We start from the raw sequence: 18,039 nt of genomic DNA, 5'->3' as shown, positions 1-18,039 counted from the left end.
TAGCTGAGAAAGGGAAGAAAAAGTTTTAGTTTGACTTTCAAAATTAAAATTTCAGTATTGTTAAGGAAATACAGGAACAGAAACATTACGGTCCCCAAGGAGATGCATAGACAATGTCTTTTTCCAGAGTATTTCCATACTCCACATACAAAATGCATCATTCCACAGATAATTGGAGGTGCTTGGAGGTGCTTGCTGCATCTTTTGGAGATCATTATAGTTCTTTCTTTTGTGTTGTTGAAATCACTACACTGATGAAGTGAGGAGCAGGGAAAAGAATACAACTCTACAGTCTGAGAGTACATTTGTGTATATGGTTTTGCACATCACAAATTGCTTTTTACTTGATTACACTGATTTCTGACATCAGAATTCTGAATATCAGTGACTGTATCCACACAAGCTTTCCTAAAAAGCAGATTGGAACCCTCATGTGTTACACTGTGTAAAGAGAAAGCATATCAGTACGTGCACCTGAAATGCACTGCAGCCCACATGGGTGGAGTACTCAATGCAGAAGCCAAATAGCACTTGCCACTACTCACTGATAGTATGGTGCACTTGTGCAGCCCAGTGTAAGACCATAGTCCTGAGCTGTTCTAGCCAAGGTAGGCTAGCTAATGAAGCAGTCTAACCTGCTGTCAATAAATGCCCACATTGATTACAGCTGACTTGGGTGTAATCAGCAACATGTGTAGACAGTTCAGTTACTGAACTGATGCAGATTGCTTAAACTGTAATCAGAAATCTGAGCCTGTTCAAAGTACAGTGACTAAGAGCTGCAGGTAGGAGGACTTATGTAGTATCTGTGGCAAGAGCATGGCTATACAGGCTTGGTTGGAAGTAGAAGTCATACAGGTTTGGTTGGAATACAAACTCACATAATACTGTCATTGCACCATGCAGAAGAGAATTTGATTTTGACATTTCAGATTCAGCAGTGTGAGTGAATTTTGCCAGTTTTTCATATCAAACGTTTACAACCATTTCCTGTATTGTACTATTTCATTCAAAGTGTATAAAAATTCTTGTGTTACAAAGACATCCAAAGTACATGATGAATTCATGAGTGTCATTGAAATCACAGGTGCTGTCTAGGATCTTGAGGTTCAAATGACTGAAATTTCTTCTGGTTGGTATGTCCATGGCATTTAGAAAGGGAAATATGCAAAGAGGGAAATTTACTCCTGATGGAAATTTTAGTTTATTGTTTCTAGTTGATTTTGTCTGGTTTCCCAGATACTTTTTGAAGTTATCACTCAACAATTAGCAGTCATGTTGGTATGCCATGGATTACAGAACAGGTCTTTCAGCTAGGGTACTCTGAGGTCGTTGTTTGGAACAAAAAATCCAAGATTCACACCATACTGGCAATAAGAACACAGGAACCATGGTCAACTGATTTCTTTTCCTTGGCTTTCCTATTTTTTTTTTCTGATACAATCTTGTATGATACCATAGTGATTTGAATTATTTACAAGAAGGGGGTAGAGTTTTGTGTTTTGACAAAAGTGGGATTACACAGGGGGTGTCCACAAAGGAAGATCAGTACAGTACCAAAACCAAATCATATCTCAGCAAAGAGACTGAGAATTACATGATTTTGTTAGAGCTAAACCAAGAATAAACATGCCAATACAATATTATAACCAGGTTTCATGTCAAGGCTGACTCCCAAACCACGACATCATGATTTATAGGATCTTAACAATTATTTCTCAATGTATTTGAATGTTCTACTGTGTATCCTTCATAAAGACTAGCATCACATGGCAAATAAATTCTTAAAAGATTGGTAAATCTATTTGCCATTGACTTTAATCAAGCAACATAGATTGTTGCTGAGGAATTAACTTTAAAACACAATGCTGCAATATAAAATTGTGGTTTTAAGTAAACACTATTTAGCAAGAGGTAGGAGTTTTATAAAAATTATTGTAAAAATGCTCTTCACTAGGACAGAATATGCTGCAATGTTTTCACATTGGATTTCTTTAAGTTTGTCCATATATAGCTTTCATGCTTACATGTTCAAATTTTCCAGTTCTGCTATTCTTGCCTTACTTTAAAATGAAAAAATCAGTTTAGTTAGTGTCAACTAAGAGAAATACAACATTGATGCAACTTAGAAAATGACAGGATTTCTTCAGCTTGCACACAGAAGTGGTAAATAGCACAAATTATAATTTTAGTCTTGTCTACCTTAATATTGCTCCAATCATTATTAGAGTTTGAATATGTCATTTATCTTTGTTTTCTTAGAGACAGGAAGCTCGCAAATGGAGAGAGGTCCTAGAGGAAATCCTCTGTGAGGCTAGGAAGTTTCAGACTCGCTTGCCAAAAGGAACAGCAAAGAATACAAATCAGGAGTACCTTGTGCAAATTCAAATTTTAGTAGTGAACATATTAATTTAAATCAGTGAAATTATCTTTTTGTAAATTTGAGAGAGCCTCATTTGAGTCATAAAATTAATCAGTGGAAAAAAAGTGGAAGCTACCATCTGAATATTGGTTACAGGCTGATTAACCAATATGCAGGAATTTCATAGTATTGTAAAGACCCTTTATACTTCTAACAAGAAAAAGCAAAGGGAATTAAAATAGGTCCTAATAAATTTATTTTAAATTATATTAGCATTTCATCACTCAAGGCTTAAATCAGTCTCTATGTAGAGAATAAGAAAAGGTGCAATGTAAAAAGAAATTATGTAATATTTTCTTCTGTAAAATGATGGCAGTTTTACCTCTGTTCTCAATCTGAGGTGTGCAGAGGGTAACATTTACTGTAAGAATTTTTAGTAGGTCTGGATTGCCATCAACAAAATACACAAATCTTTTCCAGCACTCATTTACACATTCCACAGTCACATTTAAAGGGAAGAGTTTTTGTTTGTGACTGATGTGTAGCAATCTCTGGTCAGTATATAAAAGGATTCTGTAGCTACACTACTTATCATACATTTAATAAGATACAAATTTGAGTTAATTTAGATTCCTGAAAGGTGTAGAATATCTCCAGGCCTGTCTCTGTCCCGGAAGAAAAAAACAGCAAGAAACTGTTCCACTTAACTTGGGTACAAAAATTCATGTTTTATATCCAGAAGTAACAAGTGAAAGAACCTTCTTTGGGTTTCTTGATGTATATTTACCCAATTTGCACTGGTTAAAAAGATTATTATTCAAACAGGTATTTTCTACAATTTTAGACTTCCCTGATAAGTTGGACAAGAGGCATAGCTTGGAATAAAGTAGTACATCAAAGGAATTCTAAACACAGGAACCTACTGCCATGGAATTTCCTGCCAATCTAGTGAATTCTAGATCTGAAAATATGGATGACCATCCAGTGCATGGGCTTACTCTCTATCATTTTTTTGTATCATCTAAGAAATCCCTATTTCATATGTGAAGTGTTCACATATTTCAGGGTATTCATAGGTTTTAAGCAGAACTGCTTTGTCCTTCAAAAATAACACATGAAGAACTGAAACAAAATGCTGTAATGCTAGCTCAGTTTCTGTGCACAGGATAAACATGGGCACAAGATACTCATGTCCAAAACCAGCTTCCTCATGTGGCTATTTCTTTTTGAGTGCTAAATGACAATGGAATTCTGGTTTTTGTGCTTGTTAAAGTTAGATGAGTTGCTGTTATAAATCCAGCTGTGACCATTTGTATTGATTGATTCATGTTTCCTTGTGCTTTTCTGTACGTCTGTTATTCAGATGTTTTCTCTTAAGCAGCAGTATTTTAAATCTGAGTGTACCCAGTGCAATTGGTTCTGGCCAAAACATTTGGGAGTCAAAGTACAAAGGTACTTGCAGAGAGAAAGGATTAGTTGGTAGCAGCAAAGAGAGACTTACTTCTAGATAAAACTCTTTATCTAGTAAATGAAACCCAAAAATAGAAGAAACATGGAAGTATCTTCACACCAAAATAACCTTGAAATAACTCAAGAATCTGAGGTTTGCTGGCTGACTGATGAGAAAGTTGTAATTATAAGACATTATCTCTAACCTATAACAAATACTTGAAAAGTTTAGTGAAGGAAACTCAGACTGTTGTTCAGAACTTATGCTAGTAAGTATTATGGTGACATTAAATCGGTTCCCAGAAGGATCACAAATTAACCGTTTGTCAGCTCAATCATGTATAAGTGCTTGCTAATTTTGCAAATCTACTAAAACCAGATTCCAATCAAATGATTTATCTATCAAGTTAGTAACTAGACAGTTCACGTTAATGACTACCACAGGTTTAGAGTAAAATTCTTCATAAATTCCCTTCACAGTTCTTTCCTAATTAGCTAAATATCTATTTATAGATTGAATTTAACAAGCACCTTTAAATAAATGGTGGTTTATATGTGAGTTTAGGAGTATCAGGATTGACATAATGGAACATATAAATAATCTGTCTACCCTATCATTCATCTAATCCAATCTATGGCCTATAATCAAAGACAGGCAAAATTAATTACTAATGTGCTTGGATAATATTATGGTGATCTTCTGTGGGAAGTGCTTATGCCTGACACTCCCACTGTGAGTAACCCCAAAATGAGAAAAAGTAATAGGTTTTTAGTTTTTTTTATATATCTAGTTCTAATGTATGCTTCATCCTTGGACCTCAAGGCGTAAAACACTGAACATTTCCCATGAAATGTTAAGTCCAGTTTCTATCAAATTAAAAAGATTCATGATTCATGTAGATTAGATTAGAAACAGAAGAGCTTAAACTGTTGAATTTCTTCTGCATTCTTTATACTTCTGCATTTTCAAATTACCATTCCTTGCTGTTTATCTTTATTCAGTTGGAATGTTGTTTATGTGCATTATGTTATTTCTGCATTTGCTTTTTTTCTCTCTGTGTATTTTTCTAGGATTTTTTGTTTTGTGTTTGGTATAGCTGCAAATGCACACTTGCATGCTGGACTGCTTTGAATGACAGAGAAAGTGAGACTAAATAGCAGCTTATGTAGGATTACTTTCTCACATCTGCTGTGTTAAAAAAGACACATTGAACCCACATTCCTACCTTGCACAGAGATAATGTATATCCAAATAGGAGGGATAACATTATCAGAAGGTATCACACAGGTGCCGTAAACACAGTACCAGGAGTCACTGCAATATCGAGTGTGCTGTTCTGATGGATTTTAAATCACAATCATAAATTAATGTTCTTTCTGTTGTGATAGTTCTTTTTGTTTTAATGAGCCACTTCTGTGGAAGCTGAATGTACTCCTTTTCTGCCTGTTTTACTGTGACAGTTACTGTAACTCAGTGCAATGCACACATGAAAGTTAGTAAGTACAGAGGAAATAATCTTGTTCTTATACAGAAACAATATTAAAACTTAAATTTCTGTAGGTTTTTTTTATTATGCAAATATGATACAGAATCTCATAACATAGAAATGTTTGTTTTAAATCATTTAAAGTAATTGTTATTTTTCATATGCTTTATCTTGAATGAGTAACATTTACTGCAATGACTCTAGCATGAAAAGAATTTTATGTACTTGTTTTTCTTTGGATGGAGAGGGATAGAAACTTGTCAAATTAGTTTAATGGGTTGATGTTATTATAAGTCTGTCATTGGGCTTATTTATCTATGATTTCCCTACTCTTTAAAAAACAAGCAGATGCAGTACAAAAGTCCTATGAATCATTATTCAAGTGTCATCTTCAGTGCAAAGAAAGTCAACCCTCCCTTGAAAAGAGAAAGCAAAGCTAAGCTTTTCTAGGCACTAAATGCAGTATTGCAAGATCAATGTAACCATTAAGATATAATCTATGTCTGTTTTACTAATGACAAAATTGCTCTGACAGAGATATGTGTTAAAATCACATTATCCTTTCTTTTTTTTTTTGCATCCTGAATTGGAATTAGGTATTTCTGGTTCCCAAAGGGAATTCCTAACTATAAATGAACTTCTATGGACTGTGGTGGAAAAGTACATGAAAATGTGAGGTCTTTTAGACCTTTCAGATGTCTGTTTAACTATTTGTTTTCTTATCCTCCTATTGAGTACATATCACCCATAAAATTGAATTTTGACAAAAGTAATCCATTTCATCCAATTCTGTCGACAATAATAAACCAGGTCATCTAAAAGTTCTGGTCTTAACATTTTCTGAGACTCAAGACTTACTGGCTGTTAGCATTTTTATGAATAATTTACTAGGTTACAGTATTTCAGAATTTATGTTGTATTCACAGACTATAGATTAGATGAGCTTTTTCTTTAGACAATACGAGCAATTTCCTTACTGGAAAACTTCAACAATAATTTCTTTTATCCTTTGTTTTCCTTTTCTTTTTTTTTTCCACCAATGCAACTGTTAAATACATGTCTGATGTGTAATTTGATATTTTTTGACTGCAAGTCCTATATGATTCTTCCTATTGTGCCTATATGAATTTTCCTAAAACTGCTGAGATATTCCTTTATTTATATCAAAGTTTTGCCATTCAAAGTTCCTTAAAAGTGGATATTTTTTTTCAAGTCCTTGCAAATGTCTTTCAACATTTGTTTAAGCTGGAAAGCAATATTGGTGCAGATATTTGTGTTGTAACTTGCACAGAAACCCAGTAGGTTTTCTGTGCAATGATATGCTTCATTATGGAAGTAATGCACAGCTCTAGAAATACATCACATGTGGACAGTGGTGAATGCTGTGTGTTGCAGCTGCCACAAAACAGTTACTGATGGAAATTGTGCTACGTACTCTCTGCAAAAGACTAATATATGTATGCACATATTCTCGCTTTTCATTTGTAATAGGAAAAATCCTGACTGTGCTGGCTTTATGTTAGCTGGACAGCAGGTGCCCACATGAGCCACTCTATCCCTCTCCTCCTCAACTGGGCTGGAGAGAGAAAATATAATGAAAAGGCTCTGGGTTAAGATAAACATAGGGAGAGATCACTCACCAGTTACCATCACAGGCAAGGCAGGCTCAACTGGGTGAAATTAATTTAATGTATTGCCAATTAAATCAGAGTAGAGTAATGAGAAATAAAACCAAACCTTAAAACACCTTTCCCCCACTCCTCTCTTCTTCCCGGGCTCAACTTCACTCTCAAGTTCTCTACCTCCTTCCCCTGAGCCATACAGGGGAGATGGGGAATGGGGGTTTGTGGTCAGCTCATCACATGCTATGTCTGCAACTCCTTTCTCACACTCTTCCCTTGCTCCAGCATGAGATTCTTCCTAATGGAAACAGTCCTCCATGAACTTTTCCAACTTATAGGTCCTTACCAAGGGCTTCAGTTCCTCACAAACTGCTCCAAACACGTCCTTTCCATGAATCCCTTCCCCAGGGTTCAGTCCTTCAGGAACAGGTTGCCCCATCGTGGGTCTCCTGCAGGGTCACAAGTCTTGCCAGCAGACCTGCCCTGGTGTGAGTTTTTCATGGGGTCACAGCCTACTTTGGGTATCTACCTGCTCCAGTATGGGGTCCTCCATGAACTGAAGGTGGACTTCTCTTCCACCATGGCTCTCCATGGGCTGCAGGGGCACAGCTGCCTCACCATGGTCTGCATCACAGAATGCAGGAGAATCTCTGCTCCAGCACCTGAAGCACCTCCTCCTCCTCCTTCTGCACTGACCTTGGGTGTCTGAAGGGCTGTTTCTCTCACAAATTCTCACCTCTCTCTTTGGCTGCAGTTTTTTACCCCTTAAATACGCTATCCCAGAGGCCCTACCAGTGGTGCTGATGGACTTAGCTGGCTGGCGCTGGCTCTGTCAGACATGGGGGAAGCTACCAGAAGCTTCTCACAGAAGATACCCCTGTAGCCTGCTATGAAAACCTTGTCATGTAAACCCAATACATATATATAAAATGAGTGAAAAGCTGAATAATTCTTTCCAGCCTTATAGAATGACTGGAAGAAGCCAATGACTCTTTCCAATGCCACAATCTTTGGCAGTCTGCCTCTGAACTGTTTCAACGTGTTCAGATTATTTAGTGTCTCCAGACAACCCTAATAGAAGTTTTTTTTCTAAAGTACACCTTTCTTTCTGTTATATCACTGAAGACTTGACTGATTAAGACATTTTTCTGTACTGTACTTTGTGTTATTCTTTGAGGACGATGATTTCTTTTTACCTAATAAGAGTGGCTGTTGTTCTGTCACACAGAAATCAAACCATCTCCAATTGTCTTACACCTTTTGCAATTCATTGGAGTGGTAATGCTTGGAAAGCACTAATACCAGAGAGAATTAGGAGTCGTAGTGAACAGTAAGTGAGGTACAACATTTAAGTGTAGCAGCATGGCAGAAAACCTTAGTGATGTTGAACTACATAAGTATCGTGTCAAAGAGTAGGAAGGAGGGTGACAGCTGCTTTCTCCATGAGGAGCTGAAAGCTCAGCATTGTATCAGACCTGGTACCAGATACTACCACCTGTAGGTACTTGGGACATCATGCAAAGTGCATCAGGAAGTTTTTTGTAATTTCTGAATAAATGCTCTCTATTTAAATTCATGAAAGTAGAGCTATGTTCTCTTCCACAACTGTAATAAAAGCCAACCTAGGTTGTTATGTTCATGGATTATTTCCATCTAGTATAGCTTAAGTGGCTGAGAATGTTGGATTTTCCTTCTTCTACCATTATCCTTTGTTTTTTTCTGCAGACTTGCATGTTTTTCACTTCTTGCAAATACTTTGACTTTTAAACCTCAGTCCTCAGCTGGTATAATTTTCAAACTGACTTCATAAAGGAATATTTCATCTCCCAGAAGGAGCAGTATAGTTCCTTATATTCATTACAGTATCAGAAATAATAATGATAACAATAATAACAACAATAGTAATATTATACCTGAGAGGCTGGTAGGAAGACTTGAGGTTACTTTTTTTATTACTGTAATAGAATGTCTTGGAATGATATGCAGAATTAGGCATCCCACTTCTAAAAACCCAAGTCTGTCCAAAGTAGAAGATGAAGATATGAACAAGGAACATAGTAAGTTGAGGATGGGATAAATGGTAGGAGTTAAAATAAAATTTTTAAAAGTAGGTCATAAAATAAATCAGTATATAACAGTGACATCTAGAACAGAAGAACCTCCCAAGAAGCAAGGTCTTAATGATTCCTAAAATTTCTTCCTCTTTAGTTTGTATCAATTTGTCACAGTATTTTTTCTAATAGTTTGCACTTGACATGCCTAGTTTACTCAATGCTGTGTTCTTCACAGTACTGTGTAAGTTTGTATTAACCCTACATGGGTACTTTAAGTTTGTATTAATGTTATTTCTTATTCGTTAATACAAATGAGTTTGTATTAACCCTATATGTGGAACTGCATCAAAAGTATATCCAGTCCACTCTACTCCTTTAAACAGCATTTCTAGTTACTTTCATTTCCCCTCACTTCATTCCAAATGTCTTCAGCTGTATTAAGTACTATAGTCTCAAGCTGAAATAAAAGTTCCTCTCAAATAAGCATACTTTTATATTTGAAAGGTTATCATTATCTCCTGCAATTACCTCAGCCATAAGGAAGTAGTTTTGAAGTCAGTGGATGTTTCACCACTTTGAAGATAGTTACTGATTTAAGCACACTGCTAACAAAGGTGGATAATTAGCTTTATTCCAGGAGCTGAAGCATACCTATGAGTCACAGTTTCACCTTGCATTCTTTCTTGTTGTTGTATGATGCTAGTTTAATGCTGCAACAACTCAAATATTTTAAGTTACAGAATGTAACTAGCCACTTCTGTGTGAATACTGTTTGAGGAAGCAAGAGAGGCAGGGAAGGAAGAAAAGGAGTGAGCACTTAATCTTTCATTTTGTTTCTTTTCTGTTTTCCACGAGGTAGATATTTAGCCTAGCAATGCTGTTTGTAGAACAGACGTACAGATACCATTTTAAAAATTGAGTTATGTTGCTAAAATCTTCCCTGCATGTGCCTGTGCATGAAAACTATTTTACATCTCATGTTTGGCTTTGTTACCTGAGGGTGATCTGAATGTATCAGGGTTGAAAATCTTATTCTCTGAAGTTTTCTATTTGCATCTGATGGGAGACTGTCTGGTTAGTTTGACACTTCTAATATGGGTCAGTAACTGTCAGTACTGGATATTATCAAACTGTTTGCAGCTGAGATGAAATTAATACCAAAAAAAGCAATCTCTGGTCTTCTAATTAATCCCATAGGAGAGCAAAAACTCATTTAAGTTAGAAGTTTAGCTGTTGGCAGCATCAGGAAAAGCTGGTTTCACTTCACTGAGCTGAATTAAAACTCCACATTAGTGGTATTAAAGCATGTTGCCTTCTTAAACTCTTTTATCCATCAAAGCAAAGGCTTAGAAGCTTTATAAACAACTGCAGTGCTACCTTCAGTCCTTGACAGAAGGAACTAACATGCTGAGAATACATCATAAAATCAAACAGTATTAGCGTTCCCTTTACTGGTCTCCAGTGGAATTTTTCCAGTATTGTATTATCACTCCTTTTTCTTTTAATATTGTGAATAACAAAGACTAACTCAGAGCTCTAGATTCATGGGGTGTTTTTGTCATTTGTTTTGGATTTTTTTCCTGCAGAGAACATATTGATAGACAAATGGAGTTTGTATACTTTTCTTCTGTGTGGCAGTTTCAGAATTGGGACCTGAAGAACGCTGCTCTGGAGCCAGTGTTCAGAAAGGTCTCTACCTGGCCTGTGCCACTGGCTGCTTCCTGCTTCTTTTTGAGAAGTTGCAGGTCAATTGATTTAGGAAGCAAATAATTTTTAAGCTGTAAGTTTTGACTAGTCAAAATAAAGATATATGAAAATAAAAGGTTTCCTAAATCAGGGCTATAGCAAATAGAGGACAACTGTTCTTTGTTGATAGCAGGTGGGTTGGGACAGGAAAGCTAAAGACTTTTCTAGTACTCTGTTTTTAAAGACAATGTGTCTTGGTTTTTTCCAAATAAAAAAAAAACAGGAAAAATTTAAATTGTAAAAACCATCTTTCTTCTACTGTCAATGCAACAGGCAGACTTTGGGATGAAGTGACTTGAGTGTCATTTGTTGTGATCGGTCTTATTCATGGTTTGTCAGTATATTTGCATTATAGAAGTTTAAAACACATTAAATATATCCCTAACATGACTGTTTCATCCCAGATAGAAGTTTCACTGGTATGCTGTGTATTGGTGAAAGTATCATTTGGGAAAGCAAGGTGGTAGTTCATGTGGTCCCTAGAGGGGACCTCCGGTTTCAGGATCACCCGCACAGCGAAGTGCCTTTAGAGCATCCTTGGACTAGAACATAGGTAAAATTAAGGAGACTCACCTTTTGGTTACTGTAATACTTATTTATATTATTATTTTCATGCTAAATATTTTAAAAAATATGTGGACACCAGGCTGCTCTAAGTATTTAATGAAGTCATGAAATGTCACACCTTGCCTAAGAAATAAGTTTAAAACAAAAAGCAACTTGAACCCATTACAAAAGAAAGGTTGGATTCTTTGCTTCCAGTTTTGTCCCTTATTATTAATTTATAGTCTCATTCTTTGTTCCTTCACTCTTATGATTTGTCTTACAAGAATAGTATATTCCCCTTGTCTCAATGAACTGAAATAAAATGCAATTAAGTTAAAATTGGTATTTTACAGAATGTGAGATTCTTTTCTTCAGGGAAAATCTCCAATTGGATAGCCACTTGTGTCAAGCAATGACTAAACTGTGTTTTGGAATTTTAGGTGTCATTAGATTCATGATGATACCTGAGAAGGCATAGACTTGTATCAAGCATCAAAATTGATTTTTATAATTATGTACAAAAAATGAGTTTTCATCTCACCAGTTCTGAACTATTTTCATGAAAGAAGATGAGCCTCTATTTGAACAGTGTCACAAATCCCTAGGACTAGAAGAAGTTTTGAATGGGTGGAATATTGCAGATAACTGAGCCCTCGCTTGGAAGGTGTGGTTTGTAAGGTTCCTTGCACAGCTTCGCATGGTGATGTAGTCATTCCAGTGAGGGATGCTGATGGCACCTAGTGCTTAGGAGATTTAGTAATTTCAGGAGAATACTGAATTGAAATCATTCATATAATTCATACTTTTCATGGGATTACATTACTCAGTAGAGCATGTGATGAATGGAAAATATTACTATCCTAGTCTTTTTTTTCACTCCAGCATTGAAACGTGTTTTGTTTTCCCAAGATCTGCTTTTCCCTTTGAATATTCTTTTGACAGCCTGTCTGGATAATCCTTTTGTTAATTTGCTGCTTCTTCTTGCCCCAGTCATAACAATACGGTGTGAGGGGAACTAGATGATCTTTAGGGCCCTTTCCAACTCAAGCCTTTCTATTATTTCTATGATTTTATAGCTACCAAGCAGATGTGGTGGCACAGCATGATTTCCTAAGTGGCTGAGAAGAGTGGTCAGTGAATTTTGGGTACCTTACTCTTCTGCTGAGATGTTGCACACCTTGTCTTCTGAAAGGGATGAATATCCTCTTTTGGAAAATCAGAATTTTGAAATGTTTTAGGCTGGACTCCCAAAATCAAGTAATTTGATGCTCCTAATCACTTCCAGAAATGCTGTTTGCTCTCATTTCAGTTCTATGTTTCAACAATAAATTTCCTTAGAGAGATAATAAATAACATTTTCATCAACCTATCTAAATAGAGATAAAATGTTTTAAACAATAATAATTTGCATTTATAAAAGGTTGTCCATTTTTTTAAACATACACAAATAGTGAAATCCAGTAATAAATTTATAAGAGTCCAGTCAATACCAGTTTTAGGTCTCGACAGGTCTGTGTTGAGAAAGGTAGTTTGTTCCATGTTAAAGAAAAGTGTGTGATGTCAAACAGAGATTTTTTATAAAAATCTAATAGTTTTACTAATTCTGTAAGGACTATTGTGAGTAGAAGGTGGCAAAATTTTTAGTTTTATTCATCCATTATGTAAAATTTTTAGAAACAGAGAGGTTATAACCTTCAAGTTTTGCACAGTGGCCTCTGTTAAGTATCAATCCTCCAAGGTAGTTGAATTCATCAGTAAAATGCAGCATCACTGTGGGACCTAGGAGTCTATAACAGTGATCAGACCAGTTCCTTTCCTCATTTTGAATCTCTGTGCAGGAGCAATAATTCACTGCTCTAAATAGCCTTGTTGAATGTAGTCCCTTTTTTTTCTTTAACTTGCAACATGTGAACAGTCGCATCTCAAGTGCTTACGACTCAGTATGGCTTGGTGATCATCTTCGGTTACTAATTCTGTAGATAAATGGGAAATTATTTGGCTTTAGTATGTAGCAGCTGAAAGTTCTACCTTTATTACTCTTGTAATTTTGCTTATTTGAAGCTGGTCAGAGTTACACAAATAAATTTACTGTAATAAAAATACAGGGCAATACTGAAATCTTTTTTGTGAAAAGAAAAAAAGCTTTCAAAATTCAACATAATTTGGGCAGTTGTGCTTGGAATGGATATTTTGGCTCTGTTTGTAAAAGTTACGCTGTAGTGGTAGTAAGGAGGAAATCTTGAAACAAGGAGAGATGGCTTAAAAGCTTTAAGGCACAGTGCCATATCAACTGTCATTCCTCTACTTCCATTTCCTGAGGCAACATTCCTTTGAAAACTGTAACACTACACATTTGTGAAATAAACCAAATTCCTCCATCAAACCTTCGATTGCTACCTTGCCATGCTTTGTTAATAGACTTTGTTTCCCCACAAAATATGTAGCATCTGTTGCAAGGATATGAACTGTTTGTTTAAAGTCTTACTGTGGGTTTGGCATCAGCAGCACAGCTCAGGCACAGCTTTTCCATTCTCCTCTTTGGAACAGACCTTGATGCACAATGTGATTAGAGGCTTGTGGCATACCTCGTTGTCCCTCCTCTCTACTGGGTTTTTGTTCCTTATACCAACCATATTCTTGCATCTCTTCAGCTTCAGGGAATAAGATTTCCAAGAGTCAAGCTGCACAGGGAAAAGGTGGAGGAGTTATGGCTCTGCTGTGCCACTTCTGACTCATGTGTACAGGGGAGAAATTAAGAGAGGAGACTGTTCCCTTCCTTATTAATTTTGCACAGGACACCAGTACGGGAACATGAGGATGTATATTCCCTTTCCAGTTGGGAGAGGAGAGTGACAGAAGACAAACTACAATCCAAACTTTAGAATTTTAAAAATGCATAAACAGTATTTAAAAAGGTAGTTTAAAATACACATGCTAAATAAGTTTTGAAATGTAAACTTAATGTGAAATTTTAACAAATATTCTTAAAATATTCTGCAGTGTTTGTCCAACTCAACTATTCTGTTCATGCCGTGATGCCAGAAACTCATGGTACTCCTGAATATATTTTACTATAAAACAGATAAAAAGCTCTTTAGCTCTTCTTGGTAGGGCAATATACTTTTTCAAAAACTTTCTAAAACCTTCTTGGAGTAAGAATAAGTACAGAAGTTTAATACCATAAAACACAAGCACAATGGTGACAACAGGAAATAGCAGGAAGCAGCAGATCTTTGGTTTGTCCTGTGGCATGATAGCAACTCTTTTGTGTGCTACACATAAAAAAATTACATCTTTTCTGTCAGATAGTATTGGCTATGCTACAGTATGAAATGCATGTAAAATAGATATGTTGCTCACTAATGTCAGATGAAGTAGCTTTTATTGAAAATAAGGTGTGCTTCTTGTGAACAAACAGGTTGAGATGTATACAAAGCTTGAAAGCAAGACAAAGTCTGCAGTTAGTAGAATCAGTGATATAAAACTGACATAAAGATTTATTTTTAATGTGTACTTTGCATTATAAATACTGGGGCCTCACTACATGCTGTAACCATTTAAACTAATCAGAAGATAACCCAGATGCTTCTGCTTTTTAATATTTTATTTAAACAGATTGTCTTGGATAAGGAATACAATTTATTATCACAAAACTGCCTTTGACTGATGCTGTGTTGTTATCCACTAATATTTACAATATTATTATACAATAGTACAAGACATTAGTTAATGCATATTGAGTAGTTTTAACATAGTAATTATTTTTTTATGTTTCTTCATCATGTCACTATAACATATGAGAAGACATTAGACCTCAGGGTTTTCAATCAAAAAGACTTTTTTTTTACAGAGTCTGTGTTTTGCTTAGAAAATATGTTTTTTTCTAAATGTTGTGTCTTAGATTGATAAAATTCCATGTGGAAAGACTCAAACTACTTAAAACCTGACAGAGCTAGTGTTGAAGTTGTATCCTGGTGCAATTTTAAACAGTGAATATCCTCTTCAACTGAGAATTCTGCCTGAGAAACACTGATAATTAGATTGATAATATTATCATTTGCTGTTTTACCTTCTGCTCCGAAATTAAATTTGCATTTTATGTTTAGTATATTTAACAGAACAATTAGTATTTAAGTTACTAAACTCTGTGTGTGTGTATATATATATTATAGATTAAAAAACAGAATAAGAAATATATTGTTCTCTTAATTGCCTGCTCTTAATGAGAAATAAAAGCTGATTTTAAAGAAGAGAGATTGTATGATTGAGCCCTTTTTTGAATAAATGAGCATCACCAAAGTCAAAATTCTTGAAACATGTAAAACAATCTGATTGTTGTATCTGTTTTGCCATTAGCTAAACTGCTAGACACAATAAGAACATAGGAAGCTTCTATTTCTTTAACAAATGCTTTTCTTTATTCTCCCTTGGTCATACAGTCATTCCCAGCACAGCACTGCAACGCGTCCACCCACAGTGAGCTTGCAGCGGACCATTTCTGTGGAAGGGTAAGATGATTCTCTGTTGAAGCTGCCTGTAGAGCTCTCAGATACCACTGAACTACCCACATACCCATAGCTGTTCACTAGATGTGATTTTGCATACCACAGTGTTTCAGTCTGTGAGATGAAGCAATAAATAGTTTCAAATTAGTGCTGATCCTTTCTTGATACTTACACTGAAAGGTTTGGTTTTCATGGAGATGAGTATACCTGTCATGGTGATACGTTGTATACAATTTCTTCAATTCATCTCACTTGACTAGTGTTAATATTTACTGGTGTTAGCTGTAAAATGGTTCCCACTAATCATGGTAATACCCAGTGAAGTCTTACTCTGTTTTCTTAATGTATGTGTGAGTTTGTTTTGACAAAACAGTGTCCAAAACCAAGGATGAAGAAGTCTGGATAGAGAATATTAATCCTGTGCTGGTGTATATCTGTGTATATGAATGTAGAAGCATAGCTCTTGGTACATGGCTGACTCAATTTTAACTAAAATAATTGGGTAAAATGTGAATAATTCACAACCACAGTTAATATTCTTACAACTTTACAATATTAGAAATGCTGGTATTTAACACAGAAACACAGATTTTGCTTGCATTGACTGGCATAGTTTACATAAAATGTCATATTTGTTTCTCCCTTCCCGCATAGAAATGTGGAACTGTTCAAAATCTTTAGTATGCAAGGGTAATAACTTGTCATTGGCTGCTCTCAGGTCATATTTCAAAGCATTTCTTTCTTGTGATAAAAGTGAGAATACAAAGTTTCCACAGAGGAAAGATGTCATCTTATTGTATTTTGGTTTCTGTTACAACTGTACTGTGGTGCAGTGAGAAAATGAAGTGGTAGATGTGTAAAATAATCCAGTGGAGCCTGAAATGGTTTTCTCAAAATTATTTTCTTTTTATCTAGATTTAAGATCTAAGATTTTTAGTCTTTATTTAAAATATGTAAGACAGCTATGGTAATTATTCATTGAAAATTAGACTGAATAATGAAATTCCTACAGTAAAGGTACATATCACTTAAGGGCTGTCATCTGGAAAATAATTTTATAAATTAAGTCCTAGTCATCCAGCCATCTTCCTCAAAAAAGGGCCAATTTCAAGGTAGGTCAGATTGCTGAGGGTCTTGCCCAGTGAGGCTGTGACTATCACCAGATGTGGAGATGGCACAAATTCCAGACAACCAGACTCAGTGCTTAAACACCCTCCTTTTGGACTTCTTTTCCTTTTCTCTCTAATCAACAGAGAGAGTCATAATAAATTCCCCTGTCTTTTCTTCAAATCAACTCATAAATAAATTGATGTTTGAAATAAAACTGAACTGCAAGAACAAGTCTGGTGGTGAAAACAGTGATTTGTTAATCATTATTGAAAAAATAAAGAGAGGAAAGAAAAAAATAATTTGCTCAATTGCGATTTAAGGAAAGAAATTCTATTGTAATGTCTCTGACTTGCTCTACTGGACTCCATAATTCAAGAGGCATCCTGTAGCTTTTAACTCCTACTGAAATTTGGAAATCAATCTGTCTACATGAATTTTTAGATAAATCGCAGAATCTGTGCTGGACACACAGACAACTTGCATATATTGTGTGTGAATCATTAGAGCACAGAAAATCTGCAGTTGACACCACAGGTCTCCTGCTGTTCAGGAGGTAGAAGAATATTGGCTTGTAATTATTACTAATCAACTTACACGGAATCATATTTCATTTCACATGGGAAAGTGGGACTGTGAACCTGTTCCACTACTGAGTAGAAACGAGTAATCAGCTCAGCCCTAAATATTTCATTATGTTAAAACTTGATTTATTCTAGTGTTTATGTGGATCTCATGCTGCCAATTATGTTTATAGCTAACACAATTTTGAGGTCAAAATAAAGTTCTTTTTCTTTTTTAGGAACCGTGTTTCCATCAATAGAGTCCTGTATTTAGGAGACCCATTATATTGCTTTTGAGATGCACTTTGTAAACAGCTGCTTTACCCCCAAGGCATCCCTGGCACATGCAGACATTTGTACCCTGCATGCTGGCTCTGTCTGACTGACTGTGGAGTCACTGAAGTGATAGAATTATTGGATCCTATGAATGAGAAATTAAATTTGGGAGGGTTAAAGAAATACAGGGGGAATTGCGTTCACTGGCATTTGGTCCTTTCCACACTGTTGAATATGTGGTAATTGAGCTGGTCAGAATAGATTTTTTGAAAAAATTGAGTAGTTTTTTCAATTAGGTAATGGATTCATACATAAAACAATT

General features: G+C 35.6%; 1 protein-coding gene across 24 annotated transcripts in view; it reads left to right on the top strand.

Annotated features, from left to right (window-relative positions):
• Window positions 1-18,039, top strand: part of DLG2 (discs large MAGUK scaffold protein 2) — a 1,004,454-nt gene that overhangs the window by 752,759 nt on the left and 233,656 nt on the right. For 22 of the 24 annotated variants that reach the window (XM_051779204.1, XM_051779229.1, XM_051779207.1 and 19 more), the window contains one exon: window positions 15,706-15,774. The exons of the other annotated variants lie outside the window; for them this stretch is intronic. In XM_051779204.1, coding sequence (XP_051635164.1) covers window positions 15,706-15,774 — 69 coding nt within the window. The remainder of the gene's footprint in view (window positions 1-15,705; window positions 15,775-18,039) is intronic. 24 annotated transcript variants of the gene reach the window in all.

This window comes from Manacus candei, unplaced genomic scaffold (genome assembly GCF_025592945.1).
Source record: "Manacus candei isolate 608988 ecotype Guabito, Panama unplaced genomic scaffold, ASM2559294v1 h1tg000014l, whole genome shotgun sequence".
NCBI lineage: Eukaryota > Metazoa > Chordata > Aves > Passeriformes > Pipridae > Manacus > Manacus candei.
This window is presented reverse-complemented; position numbering and strand designations above follow the sequence as displayed.